Source organism: Oncorhynchus mykiss, chromosome 1, assembly GCF_057628025.1.
Source record: "Oncorhynchus mykiss isolate SJ-2025 chromosome 1, ASM5762802v1, whole genome shotgun sequence".
NCBI classification, from domain to species: Eukaryota; Metazoa; Chordata; class Actinopteri; order Salmoniformes; family Salmonidae; genus Oncorhynchus; species Oncorhynchus mykiss.
In genome coordinates, this window is record NC_143022.1 from 73,554,522 (window position 1) to 73,576,440 (window position 21,919).

The 21,919-nt window shown below is 42.9% G+C and overlaps 1 protein-coding gene and 1 long non-coding RNA gene across 25 annotated transcripts in view; one reads left to right on the forward strand and one right to left on the reverse strand.

The window, feature by feature from the left end:
• Nucleotides 1–49: 49 nt before the first annotated feature.
• The window catches only part of camk2g2 (calcium/calmodulin dependent protein kinase II gamma 2), a 103,126-nt gene continuing 81,256 nt past the window's right edge, over nucleotides 50–21,919 (reverse strand). For 4 of the 24 annotated variants that reach the window (XM_036984411.2, XM_036984398.2, XM_036984379.2 and 1 more), the window contains 7 exons: nucleotides 16,172–16,216; nucleotides 15,273–15,327; nucleotides 10,730–10,828; nucleotides 6,391–6,466; nucleotides 6,150–6,244; nucleotides 4,789–5,038; nucleotides 50–3,976 (listed from right to left, as the gene is read on the reverse strand). In XM_036984411.2, coding sequence (XP_036840306.1) covers nucleotides 4,806–5,038; nucleotides 6,150–6,244; nucleotides 6,391–6,466; nucleotides 10,730–10,828; nucleotides 15,273–15,327; nucleotides 16,172–16,216 — 603 coding nt within the window. In that variant the 3' untranslated portion in view covers nucleotides 50–3,976; nucleotides 4,789–4,805. Of the gene's footprint in view, nucleotides 3,977–4,788; nucleotides 5,039–6,149; nucleotides 6,245–6,390; nucleotides 6,467–10,729; nucleotides 10,829–15,272; nucleotides 15,328–16,171; nucleotides 16,217–18,893; nucleotides 18,978–21,919 lie in introns of all 24 variants that reach the window. The other 20 variants (XM_090239550.1, XM_090239571.1, XM_036984441.2 and 17 more) reach the window with 8 other exon arrangements.
• LOC149985635 (uncharacterized) lies at nucleotides 12,425–17,677 on the forward strand. Its single transcript, XR_016496993.1, has 2 exons — nucleotides 12,425–15,743; nucleotides 16,056–17,677. It is a non-coding gene; the product is annotated as an uncharacterized LOC149985635 (long non-coding RNA).

Sequence of the window (21,919 nt, forward strand, 5' to 3'; positions counted from 1 at the left end):
AAGAACAAAGCTATGATGATCTACTAACATTCAAACAAACACTTGATCGTTTAAGTCATGGTTTTATTTATTATATATTCATGCAAAAATCCAGCATCCAAATCCAAACGGAGTATAGTCATATGTATCCTTACTATATGATTACAATGAAGTAAATATACCTTTTTTATTTAATTTTTTGTACTTTTTTTTTTAAACGTGATATCACTTCATTTCAATATTTGAGACGGAGACATTTTCATTGACCTTGAGGATGCAAGTAACATATAGATTTCCATTTTTTTAATCAAGTAAACACAGACAGTGAAAAATATTACCAGAAAGTAGACATGCATATTTCTTTCTCTTGTAAAACTGCATATATAGTTGTTAAAGTGTGTGGCTTTTAATGTCTTTTTCAGTATTTGTTTTTGTAAGTATATCAAGGCCCTCTTCCTGTCCTGCTAGCTACTTAGGTAGGCTATAGTATAATCCAAGGTTAACTATCCTTCCCTCAATAACTATTTCTCTCTTCTTCTTCCCTTTGAATTCTTTTGAAGAGTTGAAGTAAACAGCATAGTAGTTCTCATTCCCATGGCTGTGTGAACACCGAAGCAATGAATGGAAGCATCAGGCCCAGTGGGAGAGAGAGAGAGAGGCCAGTGCCCACAGCACAAAGTCAGGAAAAACTATTTGAGCCAAAAAAACATCACACAGTTCAGTACTGTATACATTGCATTATGGTGCAAAAGGGAAACAGTTTCATGGCAGGTATGTCACGATGCGCAGTAGGGTGGGCGGGGCCAGTTGTGACCATGATATGAACACCGAGCACAGGTTTTGTTTTAACGCGTTTCATTCAACATATTTTGATATCATTTTCTATGACCAAGAGTCTCATCGGTAGGTTGTTGTCTTTTCGGTGCCCGGCCTTCCACAGGTTCAATGGAACGCCATTACTATGGAGCTGCTTAGCACAGAAAGGAAGGGGTTAACAGCAAGCTTCACCCCTCTGGCGGTACAAAGTCACAAGTTGCTACAACACAGTGAAAAACAGTGTTCCAATGTTTTACCATTATCACAAAGATATGTTTTTAAAGGGAGATTGTTTTTAGTGTGTGTCTCTCATAACAAACAAATAAACGCAACCATTTCAAAGATTTTGCTGAGTTACAGTTCATATACATAAATTAGGCTCTAATCACATGACCGGGCAGGGGCACAGCCATGGGTGGGCCTGGGAGGAGAGCATAGGCCCACCCACTGGGAGCCAGGCCCAGCCAATCAGTGTTCTTTCCCCACAAAAAGGCTTTATTACAGACAAAAATACTCCTCAGAAGCACCCTCCCTCCCGTTAATGGTAAAACATAGGAACGCTCCTCAGCAGCAGCCCCCTCGATCTCTTAGGTGAAGAAGCAGGATGAGGAGGGCTGGCATGGTTACAAGTGTTCTGCGGTTGTGAGGCCGGTTGGACGTACTACCAAATTCTCTAAAATGTTATGCTAGAGAAATGAACATGACATTTTCTGGCAACAGCTCTGGTGGACATTCCTGCAGTCAACATGCCAATTGCACGCTCCCTCAACATTGTGTTATGTGACAAAACTGCAGATTGAGTGACCTTTTATTGTCCACAGCACAGGGAGCACCAGATTAATAACCAAGCTGTTTAGTCAGCTTCTTGATATGCCACACCTGTCAGGTGGATGTATTATCTTGGCAAAGGAGAAATGCTCATTAAGAGGGATGTAAACAAATGTGTGCTCAAAATGTTAGATATTTAAGCTTTTTGTGAGTATGGAACATTTCTGGGATCTTTATTTCAGCTCATGAAACATGGGACCAGCACTTTACATGTTGCGTTTATATTTTTGCTCAGTGTATATATATATTCAAATATAATTTGCATTGGGAGTGCACTGTGTGTGTGTTGATTCCACATATGTGTATTGTGGGAATTGGGTTGGACAGGGGAGGCTTGGGTGTGATTGGCCAGCTGCCTGAGCCCCAACCCCCACCTCAACTGCCTCCCCATATTTCCAGCTCCAATCTCAAAAAGAAATGGATTATTCATAATAATACCAACATTACAAACACTAACATCTAGAACAGTTACAACTGAAACCCGGGATAAAGGGACCAATCCATTGATTGCCTTAAGCGTGGCCCCCAGATCCACCTCCCGGCCCTTCCCCAGCCAGCTGTTCGACATGCCACCACCAGCCACTGGCCAACTCAACACCCCACTTTACAGCATTTTCATTTTCACATGCTTTTAGTGCCAATGACTTTACAGAGAGGTATGGCAAGCGAAGACGGACAATATACAATGTTCGAGAACAGGACAGGGACCAGAACAAGAGAGACAGGCAAAGGGTGATATTACACTGAGTGGCGCTATTAGAAAGCTGATTAGCAGGGTCACTAACTACAGAAACACAGGTAGAGACCCCAGGAGTAAGTGAGCTTAACCTGAAGTTGCAGAAACGTTCATCCGGGGAGTGAACAGAACAGCATTGAGTCTCAAGTTTGTGCCAAACAGTACCGGCCATTTTAGATTTTATTAAATTTTTCCATATTTCCCCCCCCCAAAATGTTTTATCAAACATGTTAAAGTCAGAGTAGAAAACAATAGGAAGGAGAGGTGTACGAGCTTTCAGAGTTTGTGGTTTGGGGTCTCCGTCAGAATAGTAGCAGTAGGCTTGATTGTGTCATGTGCCCTCTAGTGGCCCAAGGAAGAAGGCAAACTCGGCACACTGAACCAATAGTAGTGTTCTGCAACTTCAGGTTGTGCTGGTCAGGAGAATGTGGCCTGTTGCTGGAGGAGCTGGCTGGTCTACATACCCAAAGGGCACACCACAGTGAGCTGGATTTTGGGCCTTGTGTGAGCATGCATGTGTGCATATACACTGGGGATCTCAAAGCGCAAACGAGCTTGAAAAGGGAGCTATAGGGACATGAGAACGCATCTTCACTCTCACACACGCATCCAAACCCTGAAAGTAAAGTCTTTCTCCTTATAAATATGAATGTATACATTACTATATTAAATAAAGTCCCCATAAAAATAAAAAAAATCTTCACACACAAAATACTTTCAAATACAGCATCATTCAGGGGATAAAAATGAAGAGGTCCACAATAACACATCAGAATACTAAAAAACAGAGTCCCTTCTGCAACACACCCGACCCATAAAAAGATAACATCTACATTAAAACAATGTCTAAAATGTTGATATTACTGTAAGTAACAATTTAGAGCTTGGTTCAATTCGTATCGCGGAAGTTCAGCACTATAACGCGTTTGAAATTTAAAGGCAATGTGCTCACGTTCGTGGAGACTGCATTCACGGCAAACGCTGCATCGGTCAGCTCAATCATAAAAATGACCTTTTAAATTTCAATCGCGCCATAGCGCTGAACCTGCGATACGGATTGAATCAAGCTTTTTGTTTTTCAGAAATGTTCCCTTCTAGCATTTGTTTGCATCCAACAACAGAAATAATTAGATATGTTAACTGTGAAACAAACAAAACAAAAAAACAACCACCACAAAAATTAGGGTGTTCTCCTTTTTCTATTTTTTTTATAGAAAATTCACATTTATTTTCTTTAATCATTACTACCATACCTGCTGATTAAATGTGAAGGTTTTTTGATAATTTATTTTACATATGTTAATACTTTAAACACTTTCAAAACTGCAAAAAAAATATGGATCCATGGAAAAGGACAAGACAGCGCCCCCCTGTGGGCGTCAGAAGCATGCACCGTCTGGAGGGCAGGGCTTCAGCTACAGCCGGCCCCCAACATATAGCTAGGGTTGGACTGGATTGGTGGTGGTGGTGTTGTCAGTCGGTCGGCTTTAAAATATTTTATTTTGTTATATTTTCCCCTTAGATTTTAAACTTCCAAGCGTTCTCTTCTGGCAGGGCTCTTGGCGCCAATCCGACCACTGAGAAAATGCTCCAATCGGCTTCAGAATTCAGGCAAAGCTGAGAGAAAGGGAGAGAGTGGTAGGGAGGGCACAGGACAGCCTGTCAAGAGTGTGTACATCTCCAAACTACTCCTGAGTTGACATAACTTTATACACTGAGTATACAAAACATTATGAACACCTGCTCTTTCCACTACAGACTGACCAGGTGAAAGCTGTGATCCCTTATTGATGTCACTTGTTAAATCCACTTCAATCAGTGTAGATGAAGGGGAGGAGATGGGTTAAAGAAGGATTTTGAAGCCTTGAGGCAATTGAGACATGGATTATGTATGTGTGCCATTCAGATGGTGAATGGGCAAGACAAAATATTTAAGTGCCTTTGAATGGAGTATGGTAGTAGGTGGCAGGCCGCACCAGTCTGTGTCAAGAACTGCAATGTTGCTGGGTTTTTCACGCTCAACAGTTTCCCGTGTATATCAAGAATATATCACCACCCAAAGGACATCCAGCCAACTTGACACAACTGTGGGAAGCATTGGAGTCAACATGGGCCAGCATCCCTAGGGAATGCTTTCGACACCTTGGGGGGCGGCGGGCAACTCAATATTACTCAGTATATACAGCACTTAGACCTCTTTGCAACAGGTGGCACATAAGATCACACACAGTGCCTCGGAAAAGTATTCAGACCCCTTGACTTTATTAATCCATTTTAGAATAAGGCCGTAACAAAATGTGGAAAAAGTCAAGGTTGTCTGAATAGTTTCCAAAGGCACTGTTCATCAACACAAATATATGTACAGTATCAGCACGTGTGTGAGGGAGAGCACAGACAGAACCTAAAATAAAGCTCTCTGCAGTCAGCACCTGTGTCTGATAAAGGTTCACTGGAGAGGTGCGGCAGGCGCTCCTGAACAGTGGAAATGCACGTTGAGCCACTTGGCATCGCGGCGGTGCCACACGCGGGTCTCCTCTGACTGGCAGGAGCGCGGGCGCCCCTGGCTGTCGATGTACTGGGTCAGGCGGATGTAGGCGATGCAGGCCGCGTCCTCCCCGATCAGGTGCACATGGGGGTTCAGGATGGTGGTGTGGACCGGCTTACTGTTCTTACTCAACACTACATGGGAGACAGGGACACACAGTCATCAACTTACATGAGTTGGTGTTTAAATGGACTTCATCCTTGATTAGATTCAAATAGAGAAAGACCTACCAGACCTTTAGTGTAAAATAGTGTGCTCAGTGACTTGGTAAAGACATTTTAAAAAATACCACAATGAACACATTAACAGGTTTTAACAGGGTAGTTCCACAAATAGTGTATTTTAAGTCTCAAATATTGTTTACATTTTTATGAAACACTCAATTCAACAGTTTTATGAAACACTCAATTCAACAGTTTTATGAAACACTCAATTCAACAGTTTTATGAAACACTCAATTCAACAGTTTTATGAAACACTCAATTCAACAGTTTTATGAAACACTCAATTCAACAGTTTTATGAAACACTCAATTCAACAGTTTTATGAAACACTCAATTCAACAGTTGGATCACATACATTTATGCTTTAACAAAATGAAACCATGTAGAAATTCCAATAGCAGTGTGTTTTCATTCAAATACGATTTGCTTTCTCTTAGTCCAAATCTAGGAAGATTTTAACCCACTTAATGCCACGATTTTGTAAATCATTAGATTCATTTACATTTGGCCCTCAGGTGTAAGGTCAACCTTGTAACATAAACTGAACTTTCGTTTGAATATGGTAAAACTATCCCTTTTAATATATTTAGTTTTTTACAGTTGATTTGGTTCTACTCTTTCTGGCCATTTTCTGGTCTTTGTATTGGAAAACTGAGCACGTAGATCATACCACGCCAACTGTGCTACCCATCGATGGATAGATAGGCTAGACATTTTTTAACAAGTAAAAATCCCCCCTCCGTGCTGCACACAACAAGCTTACATTCCCCATCACAAGGGGAGATTAGCCTGATTGAAGGTAACATCTATAACCCTGTCACTTTAGTGGGCACTTTTGTAGTCTTTTTCTTACCTCTTGAGATGGTAAGACATGTTTTATGATGCTGTTTATGTGTTCTATGTTCTATGTGCTGTTTATGAAAAAACAAGGTGAAAGTCATTTTTGACCAAAATACACTTCCCAAGAGGCATCATTTGTGGAATGACCATGTCTAGTTCCCTGTTGATAAGAGATGCTTACAGTTCTCAAAGTAGAACTTGTGGAAGTCCATGCCCTCCACCAGGTTTCCCAAAGCCTCAGGTTCAAACGAGGTTAGTCCGGGGTCACAGATTCTCCTGGAGGGGAAATCAGACACATCATCAACATCTTACGTACCACATGAACAGGGCCTACTCTAGTAACGACCAGGGACATCAGCAGGGTTAGGGTTGTTCAGTTCTAAACCAGGAGGCACACACACAATCTATGTATGTAAACTCACGTGTAAGCCTCAAAGTCTCCGTTGTTGATGGCCTCAATCAGCTGCTCAGTAATCTTGATGATCTCCTGTTTGCGAGCTGAAATCCGGTGAACGATAGATAGAAAGAAAGATGGCCAGATGGAATTAGAGAGACCCTAAAAGTGCTCCGGTCAGAAATACTTGAAGATCAGCATGCAGAACCCCTCACACCCATGCTTCACCTAGCTCACTAGCCCTTTCCTGTATGGCACTGATTGCAGAGACTGCACTCACAATGCCATCCAAAGCCTATTGTTGTTTGGTTGTACAAAGACACAACAGCTCTACTGGGGACCACCAATCTCATAAAAACGACTCTAACAGGCCGCAACTCAGCTGCAGTCCAGCTCCCTCCCTTTCCATTCGAATAGTCTGCCCTACCCAAAGCACCTGGCAATGTTTGAGTTTTTGAACAGTTTCACTTCCCTAAATCTCAAGTGCATGGAAACAGTTTCTAATTCTCCTAGGTAACTTCAGATGTGTTGATATTTTTGTTCTATAATTCCTGGTCTAAACCTCAACTATGTCTACAACTCCATCCTCAACACTCATCAGACAAGTGACACACAAACCAACTGGGCTCACTGAAATGTCATTTGGGAGGGTGACACACAGATAGCCCACTACGCCAGACAGCCTACCAGCAGAGTCGAGAAATTCCACACAGCACACATATATATATATATATATATATCACACACACACATACACAGTACCAGTCAAAAGTTTGGACACACATACTCATGAGATTCTTCAAAGTAGCCACCCGTTGCCTTGATGACAGCGTTGCACTCTTGGCATTCTCTCAACCAGCTTCATGAGGAATGCTTTTCCAACAGTCTTGAAGGAGTTTCCACATATGCTGAGCACTTGTTGGCTGCTTTTCCTTGACACTGCGGTCCAACTCATCCCAAACCATCTCAATTGGGTTGAGGTCAGATGATTGTGGAGGCCATGTCATCTGATGCAGCACTCCATAACTCTCATTCTTGGTCAAATAGCCCTCACACTGCCTGGAGGTGTGTTGGGTCATTGTCCTGTTGAAAAACAAATGATAGTCCCACTAAGCGCAAACCAGATGGGATGGCGTATTGCGGCAGAATGCTGTGGTAGCCATGCTGGTTAAGTGTGCCTTGAATTCTAAATAAATCACTGACAGTCACCAGCAAAGCACCATCACACCTCCTCCTCCATGCTTCACGGTGGGAACCACACATGCGGAGATCATCCATTCATCTACTCTGTGTCTCACAAAGACACGGCAGTTGGAACCAAAAATCTCAAATTTGGACTCATCAGACCAAAGGACAGATTTCCACCGGTCTAATGTCCATTGCTCGTGTTTCCTGGCCCAAGCAAGGCTCTTCTTCTTATTAGTGTCCTTTAGTAATGGCTTCTTTGCAGCAATTCAACCATGAATGCCTGATTCATGCAGTCTCCTCTGAACAGTTGATGTTGAGATGTCTGTTACTTGAACTAATTTATTTGGGCTGCATTCTGAGGTGCAGTTAACTCTAATGAACTTATCCTCTGCAGCAGAGGTAACTCTGGGTCTTCCTTTCCTGTGGTGGTCCTCATGGGAACCAGTTTCATCATAGCGCTTGATAGTTTTTGCGACTACATTGACATTTTTCTGATTGACTGACCTTCATGTTTTAAAGTAATGATGGACTGTCGTTTCTCTTTTCTGATTTGAGCTGTTCTTGCCATAATATGGTCTTGGTCTTTTACCAAATAAGGCTATCTTCTGTATACAAATCCTACCTTGTCACAACACAACTGATTGGCTCAAATGGTTAAAATTAACTGCCTTGTTAAAATGTACTTTTAACAAGGCACACCTGTTAATTGAAATGCATTCCAGGTGAGTACTATCAACCTCATGAAGCTGGTTGAGAGAATGCCAAAGATGTCATCAAAGCAAAGGGTGGCTACTTTGAAGAATATCAAATATAAAATATATTCTGATTGATATATATTCTGAACACTTTTTTGGTTACTACATGATTCCATATGTTATTTCATTGTTTTAATATCTTCACTATTATTCTACAATGCATAAAATAGTAAAAAATTAAGAAAAACCCTGGAATGGTACCATATATATATATATATAAAAACTGCGAGCACACCTCTGTTCATATTCCCACAGGAATTATGAACTGGCAAAAAGCAGCTCAAGCCTGGCTTTACAGAAGCTGCCCCAGGGCTGTCTAACTTACTCAGCTGCACGTTGCTGCCCCCTGGGGCCACGGAGGGTGGCGCAGGCAGAGCTTGCTCTAAGTCAGGACAGGAGCTATGACCTGAACTTTTCCAATTAGCAAAAGTGTGCTTAGCATCGTCATGCAGTGGGGCAGCTGGAAGACAACATGACAACAGCAACAAAATGGCAACCATGTAAGCGATCAAATCAGACAAAAAAAAGCACAAAAAAACTGATAGGACAAGAAGACCCGTTTTCTCAAACTGGAATAATGTGCACACAAATGGCAGTTGTTACATAGTCTGTATAAGTTAACATATAACTTCACACAGGTCTGAGAGGAGCGCAATGCCCATATGCAATTGAGTTATATAAAGGATATGTTACATAGAAACCAAACTTAGAAGGACATCCACACACTAATAACTTAGATATACCAATGGGCATAGCGTCACACAGACAGCAGAAAATGAAGACACTGGCCTCGTGGCCAGCAGGGGGCAGCAGTCAAGCACTAAACCCAGTTACAGGCCACCACTGAGGAGGTTACTGCCTGAGTGAGGAAGTAGGAGAGTACAGACAGACAGACAGAGACACCTCAGGGACAGGGGTGGCTGTTTAGTGAGCAGATGACAGAGCAGGCCAGTCTAGGGGTGGATCTCAATTGATCTCAAAAGTCTACAATGCCTTCATCTCTTCAGAGACCCGATGAGAGATTTGCTGCTGTCTGACCAGCAGCAAAAGGAGAGAATGCCTTTAGGCTTATTGAAATCCAGCCTGTGTCTAGTCCAGCTTGTTGTCTGTCTACGGTCTGCTCAGCTGTCAGGCTGGGTGTCTGTGTCAGGGCCATGGGGAGAGATAAATCAATTAAAAGGCCAGTGAGCCTCAGAAGGTCAGCATTATTTATTCTCTCTGTCAGAGAAAGGAGGGGAAGAGAAAGGGACGAAGGCGTAATGTGGGGAGAGGAACGGAGAGAGATGCAGAAGCTACATGTAGGACACTGAGTCCCAGATTCAGGTTTTCACTTCAGTGAGTAGGGAAAGCCAACAGTGAACGCATGTCTGTGCAAAACAGTGTATATACACAGCAAGTGAGCACAGCATGGTAACGTTTTTGTCATAGCAAGGCGGATACGGGACATGCTTTTGGCAAGGTCTGAGAAGGACTGGAACAGGCTGAGTGATAGATAGGACAGCTGAGTAGCATCAGTCTGATGAGCTGACACAGAGCTAAGCAGGAGAGATGTGAGACACACATTTTAAAATGTCACACACTGAGACGCAGGAGTCGCACTCACTCCAATCACTCAGCAGCAATCTGGAAACTTTTAATGGTGAAATATTTTTGGTATTACATTTTTTGGATCCCTAAATCCCTGTCCGTGTCAGAATACCCGTACTTGCATTCTAAATAGTAGGAATTTTGGATATGCGAAAAAAGACAGTTTTGTAGTATGTGAATTTTTTTTTAAATGAATATGCTTTAAATGCCAGGATTTCACACATATTTTCCAAATGGCCGGAATCTACGCAATTGTGCATTAGATTATGCATTCATTAGGATGAGCCTAGTATGCTGACATTTGTTGCATTTGTTTTTACTAAAACAGTATGTTCTAAATAGTATGTACTATTAGTACACAGGATGCAGTTTAAATTGGTAGTAGGCAAGCCAGATTTCGGACTCGGCCATTGGCTAATGACTGTCCAAACTAATATTGTCTTAGTATGCATTCGTCTGAAATACTTTGATAAAAATGATTAGTGATTGTAATAATTTGTTCATTTTTTGGGGGGTGGGCAAGTGATATTCATGTGCACAAACAAACAGAAGATCCTGCAGCTGATATAACTCTACTGAAGATAGTGAGGGGGACCTTGTACAGTGTTGTGGGAACATTGCCTTTAAATGTCAATCGGGCTACAACACGGAACTACAGCACTACGGATTGAATCTAGACCCTAATATTAATGGAGGAACAGTATTATGGGGACAGTCTTAGGGGGACAGACAGCTTCAGGGGAACAATATTATGGGGACAATATAAATGAGTTCATAGGGGGAAAGAACACAAAGGTCAGAGTTGAGAGGAGAGGGGTGGTACTGCTGCTGACTTACAGGCGGGTGGGCAGTGAGGGGGCTGAGCCTGGGTCTGTTCCTCACTGGCACTGCACTGGCTGACCATTGCACTGTCCACGCTAGACCCGCACGCAGACACTGCCCCCACCGCAACACACACACGCCAGAGAGAGACACAGGAGGATCAGACACAGTTCTGTACACTCTACTATTTTACCAAGAGAAAACAGTACACCCCCAACCTGACCATACACTAGCAAAACCCGCCACACGTTATATATCCCACCACCTCCGCACACAGAGACACACAGGGAGGGGTGTGTGAGTCTCCATCACAACTAGCCAGAGAAACATGGGCGTGAGACCACACTGTACACGCACCTCACAAATCAGAAGACACCACAGTGTTACATGTTCAATATCTGACACAACGTAAACCCCCTATTTTACATTCCAGCTGTGTCGATCTCCTCGGAGGAGAGTGTGTATAGCCACTTGGCCAGCACTCCGTATCTATGTCCCAATCGCAGCTCTTCACAGCACTCTTTTTGAGAAGACATCGTTGCTGAGAGCCACAGAGACGCATACTGTCATACAGCTCCACTGTGGAGGAGACAAGAGGGTTCCAATCTGTCACTCCAACTTTCTGCCAATGCTTCTCTTTTCTCTCCTACAACGTACTGTAAACCGCAGTGCCTTCAGAATGTATTCACACCCTTTAACCTTTTCCACATTTTGTTGTGTTACAAAGTGGGATGTAGTAAAGTAAGGATTTAATTGTCGTCTTTTTGTCAATGATCTACATAAAATACTCTGTAGTGTCAAAGAGGAATACAAATTCTAACATTGGGGGGGGCGATCGTCTCAAACACCTTCAACGCAAAATGTTCTGGATCTTTAAACTAAGGGTCACTGTATTGCCAGGTCTAAATGAGGAAATTGATTATTCACACTTCCTGTAAGAGATATATGGTTTACAAAATGTTTTTGTGGGGAAAAAAATTGTTCTCCATTCTTAAATTTGGTAACATGAGCTCGTGTACACAGTTAGTTTTTTTCCTTTTATGATATTGCACTTATTTTGTTGTGTTTCATTTGCATTATTCCATGTTTATTTTGTGTATCTTTGTATCTTAAATGTGTTTCCTTCCTCAAGCTTTTGGTATGGTAATGATTTGAATCACTTCCTGTGAGAGCTGGGATATACACCCGTTTGTTCACCACTATCCTTTGTCACCCTGATAAAGTGTTGAAGCCGCAGCACGTCTGTGTCTTGTTATTCTCGCCACGCATAAGCCGTAAAACATTAAAGGCTTTTAAATTGTTCCACTACATGAGTGTGCTTTGATTACTTCTGGAAGTTTGTTTGCACAAAGGCTGTTCCGGCATAGTTTACTATCCAGCATCAACTTCTTTGTATACTATAGTATTTTATCCCATGATCAAAGAGCACCTCACGGATGAACTATACTGAACAAAAATATAAACACAGCATCCAACAATTTCAAAGATTTCACTGAGTTACAGTTCATATAAGGAAATCAGTCAATTGAAATACATTTATTAGGCCCTAATCTATGGGATTTCACATGACTGGGCAGGGGCGCACAGAAATTAACATTAAATGCAGTCAGCATTCCAATTCCACACTCCCTCAAAACTTGAGACATCTGTGGCATTGTGTTCGGTGACAAAACTACACATTTTAGACTAGCCTTTTATTGTCCCCAGCACAAGGTGCACCTGTGTAATGATTGTGCCGTTTAATCAGCTGGATGGATTATCTTGGCAAAGGTTAAATGCTCACTAACAGGGATGTAAACACATTTCTGCACAACATTTCAGTGAAATAGGCTTTTTGTGCATATGGACAATTTCTGGGATCTTTTATTTCACCTCATGAAACATGGGACCAACACCTTACATGTTGCATTTTTTTATATTTTTGTTCAGTATATAAACCAAAGAAGCGCTCCTTTCCTATGTTAAAATCACCTTTGGCAGCAATTAAAGCTACAGAGTCTTTCTGAGTAAATCCCTAAGAGATTTTCACACCTGCATTTTGCAACACTTGCCCATTATTCTTTTCAAAATTCTTCAAGCTCTGTCAAATTGGTTGTTGATAATTGCTAAACAACCATTTTCAGGTCTTGCCATACATTTCCAAGCAGATTTCAGTCAAAATTCTAGCTTGGCCACTCAAGGACATTCACTGTCCTCTTGGAAAGCAACTGCAGTGTAGATTTGGCCTTGTGTTTTAGGTTATTGTCCTGCGAAAAGGTGAATTAATCTCCCAGTGTCTGGTGAAAAGCAGACTGAACCAGGTTTACCTCTAGGATTTTGCCTGAGCTTAGCTCCATTCCTTTTATTTTTTATCCTGAAAAACTTCCCCGTCCTTAATGATTACAAGCATACCCCTAACATGACGCAGCCACCACTACATGTTGTATTGGATTTGCCTCAGATATAACACTTTTGTATTCAGGACAAAAAGTGAATTGCTTTGCCACATTTTTTGCAGTATTACGTTACTGCCTTGTTGCAACCAGGATGAATGTTTTGGAATATTCTATTCAGTACACGCTTCCATCTTTTCACGCTGTCAATTAGGTTAGTATTGTGGAGTCCATCTTCAGTTTTCTCCTATGACAGCAATTAAACTCTGTTTTAAAGTCACCATTGGCCTCATTGGCCTGAGCGATGTCCTTAATCTCCAGCAACTGAGTTAGGAAGGACGCCTGTATCTTTTGTAGTGACTGGGTGTATTGATACACCATCCAAAGTGTAATTAATAACTTCACCATGATCAAAGGATCTTCAATGTCATTTTTTTTTTACCCATCTACCAATTGGTGCCCTTCTTGGCAAGGAATTGGAAAACCTCCCTGGTCTTTGTTGTTGAATCTGTTTTTGAAATACACTGCTCGACTGAGGGACCTTTCAGATAATTGTATGTGGGGTACAGAGATGAGGTTCAAAAAGCATGTTAAACTATTATTGCACACAGTGAGTCCATGCAACTTATTATGTGACTTGTTAAGCAAACGTCTACTCATTAACTCATTTAGGCTTGCCATAACAAAGGAGTTGAATACTTTTCAGACATTTCAGCTTTTCATTTTTTATTAATTTGTAAAAACTTTAAAAAAAAAACATAATTCCACTTTGACATTATTGGGTATTGTGTGTAGGTCAGTGACCAAAAATCTCAATTGAATCAAATTTAAATTGAGGCTGTAACACAACAAAATGTGGAAAAAGTCAAGGGGTGTGAATACTTTCTGAAGGCTCTGTAGGTCTCTGGAACTCCTGTACGACGTTTGACTTTCATCGATTCCGGTGTCTATGTGCGCACGTCTATATCTGTGTCTCTGTGTTTAAGACCTGAAAGAGGCCTCTGTGTTGGCACATTTTGTCACCCTCTCTCAGAATGTGGGGCCTTTTTGCTCGTCGGCAGGATGACGTCAGTGCCAGAGAGCCTGTCGGTCCTGGAGTCTGTTGCTATATCTCCTGACGACTTGAAACGAGGGTGCCCTTGTAAAAGCCTGCAGCGCAGCCCCTCGCCCACCACTTGTTAACACTGTTTAAGCAACCAGTTAAAATAGGACGAAGTTGTTATGTAAACACAGCAGTTTGGACGAGCAGTAAAAAGGCCACGTTTTCACACCTGTAAACCCATCGTTTGACGACTCTTCTGAACAGGACAGCTCTGTTATCCATGTTATTGAGCTCTGAGTGCAGACTGATAGCGCACATGCGCAAACACACACACACACACACACACACACACACACACACACACACACACACACACACACACACACACACACACACATGTTTTAGAGTGGTGGAGTCCCAACTCTTTAAGCCCAGGGGAGCTGTGAGACCAAGAATAGGGAAACTAGGGACTATCTAAAGACATATAAGGCCTTAATGTGCTAGTTTAGTAAATTGTTCAGACAAAGCATAGTCTACGTCCACGGCTAGACCACCCAGTATTCAGCTCCGTCTCTCACAGTCTGAAAAGCTAAGACTACTGTGCTATTTTTCATTCTCAGCAAGACATTTCCTTTCACTCTGTAGGAATACTAACTTCTTTGACTTCTCCACAGCAGCTGTAAGGACCAAAGGAAAGGCTATTCTCCAATATGGCAGTGCTTCCTCATTCCCTCTCTAGCCATATAATGTATACTCATTTACAAACACCTTCCATCTGTGTTTACCTCTCCTATAGGCTACATTTCCCAGATGCTCACAGGCCCAGACACCAGCCTGAATGTTAACTCAGGCCATCAAAGGCTTCCCAGGCCTTGATCATAATCGATTCTCTTTCTAAAGAAATTAAGGAGAAGGATTGACAACACAGGAGCACATGAATGATCATTTATGTATCCCCATTTCTCAGATAACTATGGATTCTTCAATCACGTGTATAATATATACTACCTCAAGAGGATCCACTGGCCAAGATCTGAGGCCCATCGTGAACTCTAGCCCTGTCTTTCTGACCAACACTTTTGCAGACAGATATATAGATAGAAGACGTGCGAAAACATGCAGAGTAGGTGAACGTTGGGCATACCTTTCCTACCTTTCACATCCTCCTCTTCTGTGATGTTACAGCTCTCTGTAGAGCCCTGTAGGGGAGACGAGTGATGGACAGAAACATGGAGGACAGAGAGGAGGAGGAGAGACAGAGATATAACAGGAGGAAACAGAGTTAGTCTGTGTGCTGAGGGATGACTTGGATGGGGCCTTTCCCAGGTGGACGGACGCTCCTCTCGGAGGAACACAAACCCTGCACAAACCAGCCAGGCAGACAGGAGGGCGAGCGCATGAGGACCCACACCAAACACAGCCTTTTGGTGAGGTGGTGTACAAACTGTGTGTTAAGGGTGTGTGTTTGTGACTTTTTCGGTGGCTGAGCCAGTGTGGTTTGGGCGAGTGAGGGACTGTTGCAGCAGTTGGGGCTTGTGTGTTTTGAGGGTTAGTTATTGTGTCTGTCAGTAGACGTGGAGTGGTTAAGCGTTTATGGCGTTAGCGTCGCTCTAAGGTATCTTAGTAGAGCTCCAGCCACTCTGAGGTACCTTAGTAACCACGCTAAGGTATCTTAGTAGAGCTCCAGCCACTCTGAGGTACCTTAGTAACCACGCTAAGGTATTTTAGTAGAGCTCCAGCCACTCTGAGGTACCTTAGTAACCACGCTAAGGTATCTTAGTAGAGCTCCAGCCACTCTGAGGTACCTTAGTAACCACGCTAAGGTATCTTAGTAGAGCTCCAGCCACTCTGAGGTACCTTAGTAACCACGCTAAGGTATCTTAGTAGAGCTCCAGCCACTCTGAGGTACCTTAGTAACCACGCTAAGGTATCTTAGTAGAGCTCCAGCCACTCTGAGGTACCTTAGTAACCACGCTAAGGTATTTTAGCATTAGTATTAGCCTATAGCGGCTATGGGATTAGAGAGGTGCAGTAGTGGCTTACCTTGGTGCCGTCAGCTGGGTTGTGCACGACAGTGGTCTGTGGTTCCTAGGGGAAGCAGGAGAGAGTTTAACATGCGGCGACCACCAGGGAAGGCCCAGGGCGTGTGGGATACACACAGTCCGCACGCCCGATGCATGTAAACACACACACACACACAGCGCCAAGCACACACGCCACAGCACAGAGGCAGCAGAGGGGCTCCGTCATGGGGGGCGACGAGACAGGATGGGGTTTTGAGAAGTAGACCATACTACAAACTACCCCATTTCACTAGAGCATTTCACTAGAGGAAGGAGCTATGGACTATGTCACTTATCATTGGCGCTATCAGACGTAGGAGAGGGCCTCTACAACGTAAAGAAACAGAGGAGAGGACACACACACACAGACAGAAAAGGCTGCAAAGTCTGAATTGAGGATGAGGGGATTGACTGGCTAGGAGATTGGATCAGCAGCCCCCCCCCCTCCAACCTAGACCATGCCGTCACAGTCAGTCACCATGGAAACACTCATCGCAAAAGCGCCTAATAGCTTACAATACTGCATCACAGACACCCCCAATGCACTCCCACATAGCACACCCCTGGACCTTCCCACAGGACACTGGACTACAGACTCAATCTCAACAAAACCACCTACACATGAAGATGCAGTCCCTCAGATAACGAGGCCATTAGCTTAAAGGGATAGTGCAACGTTTTGGCAATTAAGTCACGCAGAGACATACAAATGGTATCCATGAGTTAATCTCTGGGTTAGTAGAAAGAAGGACTTAGTCGCCAAAATGTTGCACTGTCCCTTTAAATGGTACCACAGAGCCTGACATTCTGCCCTTCGGGACGTTTATGCATCGTAGCTGATCAGAAAAAGCTTGGAGGCTGACTGACAGATCAACTGAGCGGTGACCCAGAGAGACAAACCATCCTTTAACACTGACCACATCAGCCAATGAATCCACAGCAACAGCAAATAGCTTACCGGTAGCTCTACTGGAGAAGAGTAAGAAACTTCCCAATCAGTTTGATGGAGGTGGTCCTCTGATTTGGCTTAGATAGAAAAGGGTTTGTCTTAGCCTGGGCAGGGCTCTAGAGTGATTTGGCTTTAAAAAGGGTTTATTTTAGCCTGGGCAGGGCTCTAGAGTGATTTGGCTTTGATAGAAAAGGGTTTCTCTTAGCCTGGGCAGGGCTCTAGAGTGATTTGGCTTCGATAGAAAAGGGTTTGTCTTAGCCTGGGCAGGGCTCTAGAGTGATTTGGCTTCGATAGAAAATGGTTTATTTTAGCCTGGGCAGGGCTCTAGAGTGATTTGGCTTTAAAAAAGGTTTATTTTAGCCTGGGCAGGGCTCTAGAGTGATTTGGCTTTGATAGAAAAGGGTTTCTCTTAGCCTGGGCAGGGCTCTAGAGTGATTTGGCTTTAAAAATGGTTTATTTTAGCCTGGGCAGGGCTCAAGAGTGATTTGGCTTTAAAAAGGGTTTCTCTTAGCCTGGGCAGGGCTCTAGAGTGATTTGGCTTCGATAGAAAAGGGTTTCTTTTAGCCTGGGCAGGGCTCTAGAGTGATTTGGCTTCGATAGAAAAGGGTTTCTCTTAGCCTGGGCAGGGCTCTAGAGTGCGACCATGTTACTTCTATATGCGACCTGGAATGTGAATTTAGGAGCAGCAGTGCCCCTAGAAAAATGAAGGATTCTAGCCTTCTCACCTCAAATATTTAGCATTGTGCTCCTAAATGACTTTGTGTGTGCCTACATTTTTCAATGTAGGCGAAAACGTGCTCATTGTTAAAAACGTCAGTGTAGATCCCTGATGGGTACCTGATTGACATTCCACAATTCTTGCCAAACACCCTGGCTAAGATTCTCTCCCTCCTACAGGTTTCATGTCTCTCTCAGGTCACTGGAGCTCAGTAGTCTGTCTGACAGACACCACTATACATGCCTCTAGGCTTTTTCCCCACAGTTCTTTGCTTCCCCTGTAAATGTTCTGTTAACAGAGTAGAGGGGCAGAGACAGGACTGGAAAGGGAGGTTCAATATCACTATAGATGAGTTGTATTATTGAAATGTGTGGGTGCCCTGGGGGAAGGGTTCACAAGGAGATACGTGTAGATAGAGGGACTGCATATTCCATACAATTGGGATATCTCTGTTTCCTGACCTTTCTGGATCCTGTTTTACCCATGGTTTTAATGAGCTTTTGAATTTCCTTGTTTTGAATTTGGTATCAAGTTAAAAAATATATATTTTGACACACCCCGGTTATTGAGCTAGCGTCCTGTAAATGTGTAGCGTATCAAATCCCCAGCATTATCACGGGACAAATACAAATACCCACAACTGACCCCCAGGAACATTCAATCGTGACATTGTGGATATATTCTAAAATACCATTATCTGTGTATGTTTAGTTGTGCATTGTCATACATGTCTGTGTTTGACAAGAAAGTAGGATTGGGTATAACAGGAGCCTAGTGAGAGAGGGTCACAGGCACAAACCAGTTGTTCGGTTTAAAAACCATCAAAACCATCGTCAACATCACACTTTTTTTCAAAATGGAGGTGAAGAGGAGAGGGTGGAAGGAACGGAGGGAAAAAGAAAAGGGAGAGTCAATAAAGAGGGGATGAGACAAACAGATGGCAAAAAGCAAGAACTGAACAGAAACTTAGGGACTAATCCAACGGAACAGGGGGAGTAAAGCAACAATGAGAGAAAGCAAGTATAGATGAGATACCATTGGTGCTGAAGATGATATGCTGCTGTCTTTGGTGCTGCTGGTACTGCTCACTACACTGTTTTTACTGTTGTTTGTCTGCGGCTGGGGCAAAAAAAACAACAACACAAAATGACTTCTACAGAGTATACTGTATGTATATATGTAGGCAGACCCATGGGACTGTTCAGCCCCAGTCTACGAGGCTGAGGTGCAGGTCGGTGAGTGTGTGTCATGGAAGAGATATCTTCTTCAGGCTACAGTAAACAATGTTGCCTGCAGTGTGCCTGCCAATGTGTCCGGATGGTGTTTTTCCAGGGACAATTGTTGTCTGTACAGTGTGCACTACACACTTGCTTTAATTCAGCAGCAGTGTTTTCCCTTTGATACATGAAATGACTGCCTCTTTTGAAAGTCAAAAGGAATTTGTAGGTGCAGAAAGACGCGCTCTGAAGACATTGACACTTCTGTGCGAGCGAATTAACATTCTTGACACGCTAAATTAATTTAGCGATTTTCTTTCATTTCGGAAATGCCTGTGTGGAGGTCTCCAATTGGGTGTTTGAAGTGGTTTTGAGTCCGTGTCTACCTCTTGAGTGTGATTTCTCTTGTTGCATTACAGTCTACAATCTTTGCAGATATTGCACACGGTAGTAACATTTCTAAATACACAGGAATATCGAACACATTGTAAAAATCTCTTAACGACTTTGAGAGTAGAAGCAGACAGGACCCAGCACTTCAATCTCAACATTGATTGGTACCTGCTAGGGTAAAGAAACCACTGTCCCCGGGGACAGCATGGAACACAGTCTGCACCACCTTGTGGAATCAGATCAGAACAAGCACTTAACATCTATGGACCACAAAGAGTCAACCCAGACAGCCAATATCAGATGGCTACAGAATCTGGTTAAGGAATGAAGAATAAATTACTAGCGGCGCCTAGTTGTCTGAGTCTGCGCATGCAGTGAAAGGCCTTGATGAGAAGGTTGTTGTTTCTCCCAAAAGGTTTAGGCATGTATGTATCTGGAGGATTTCCTGAGTAAGACAATGAAAAGTAAGTTGCATGGAGAAGAAAGCCTCTCGCCCACAACCCCACAGCCTGACTGTTGTGTCAATAAAGAGCACTAGGCCCTAGAATATCTTCAAGGCAAATAAGAATGTAACTAAAATCGCAACTGTCCCTTTAACAGAGAGTCTTTACAGATGAATTCATGAGAGGTGTTGAAAAGTAGGATCTGTCAATGAAAGGTTAAGAGCAATATGCTGTTGAGGTTTCAGCTGGTACCGGAGTACTTTACTGGTGATAAAATGTCCCAGACAGAGTAGCCTTTTGACACCGTCTCTGACGTGCTCACACCGATTCTGAACAAGGCCCAGCTCAATGCTCACCTTCCCCAGAAACTGAACCTACAGTACACGCGTCACACATTAGTCCAGTGCCGCCACTCCTCTCCTTCTCTTATAACAGAAACTAACGGCTAAATAATCACAACTACCCATGAAAGGGGATGAGATGGTTGTGATGGTGGGCACATTTGATTGTAGTATTATTGTTCTAAGCAATATGGACATTCTTATGGTTTTAATGGACCCACAATAGGTTTGAAGAGAGCATGTTAAACACTCATTCCATCCCAAGAGTAATACAAGCAAAGCTTCCGTGTCTAGTTGAGCCGTTCCAGCTCTGGGGTAGAGAACCTGACACTGATAAGACTATAATACTGTGTAGCCTACTGTATATTTCTAACATCGGAATCTTTACATCAAAGAGAACATGAGCTGTCGTCGTTAAGACGGCGTCATCTCTTAAAGCTAGAATCCTTAATTGCTACATCCATTTTTTAACTTAGAAATTAATGATATTTACCCATTGATTCTTGAAGAATATCACTTATATGCATCATGAGCTTAATTTAACTGTCGTACCTCAACAGAACCCAAAATATAAGCTATTTTACTCCAATGTTTGTAAACAAAGTCAATGTAAACAAACACCGTATAGCCTAATTGTTATTGTTTTAATTAAGAATTCTACCTTTAAATTATAAATAGTAATATTTACGCTGCACTACACTATATCAATGTTATAAATATAATTTAGACTAGCTTTAAATACAATTTCTTGATTCATTTTCCTGGTAGGCTCACAGATTCCCATTTCAATTCAATATAATATACCTTTTACAATTAGACTGAAAAACAACTGACCTACATTCAAACCCAAACCACAAATGACAGCTACTCTACATAGCAGATATTTTCATGGAGTGTGTATGGTGTTGTGGGGAGTGTGCAGTGGTGGTAAGCATGGGGCTTGAGATAGTGCTGGGGTGGGTGAGGTGGTGCTGGATGGCCAGAGAAGAGGGGTCCAGGCTGTGGGATGAATCCTTACAGTGGGCCCCAATGAGGCTCTATGGCTACGTCTACACAGGCAGCCCAATTCTGTTATTTTTTCCACTCACTGGTATTCTGACCAATCACATCAGATCTTTTCACATAAGATATTTTTCAGTGCTGATCTGATTGGTCAAAAGACCAATTAGTAAAACATGATAAAAATTTGTCTGCCTGTGTAAAGCAGCCAAAGACATGTGAGGTACACTACATGGCCAAAAGTATGTGGACACCTGCTCGTCGAACATCTCATTTCAAAATCATGGGCATTGATATGGAGTTGGTCCCCCCCCCTTTGCTGCTATAACAGCCTCCACTCTTCTGGAAAGGCTTTCCACTAGATGTTGGAGCATTGCTGCGGGGACTTGCTTCCATTCAGCCACAAGAGCATTAGTGAGGTCGGGCACTGATGTTGGGTAATTAGGACTGGCTCGCAGTCAGCGTTCCAATTCATTCCTAAGGTCTTCGATGGGGTTGAGGTCAGGGCTCTGTGCAGGCCAGTCAAGTTCTTGCACACCGATCTCAACAAACCATTTCTGTATGGACCTCGCTTTGTGCACGGGGGCATTGTCATGCTGAAACAGGAAAGGGCCTTCCCCAAACTGTTGCCACAAAATTGGAAGCACAGAATCGTCTAGAATGTCATT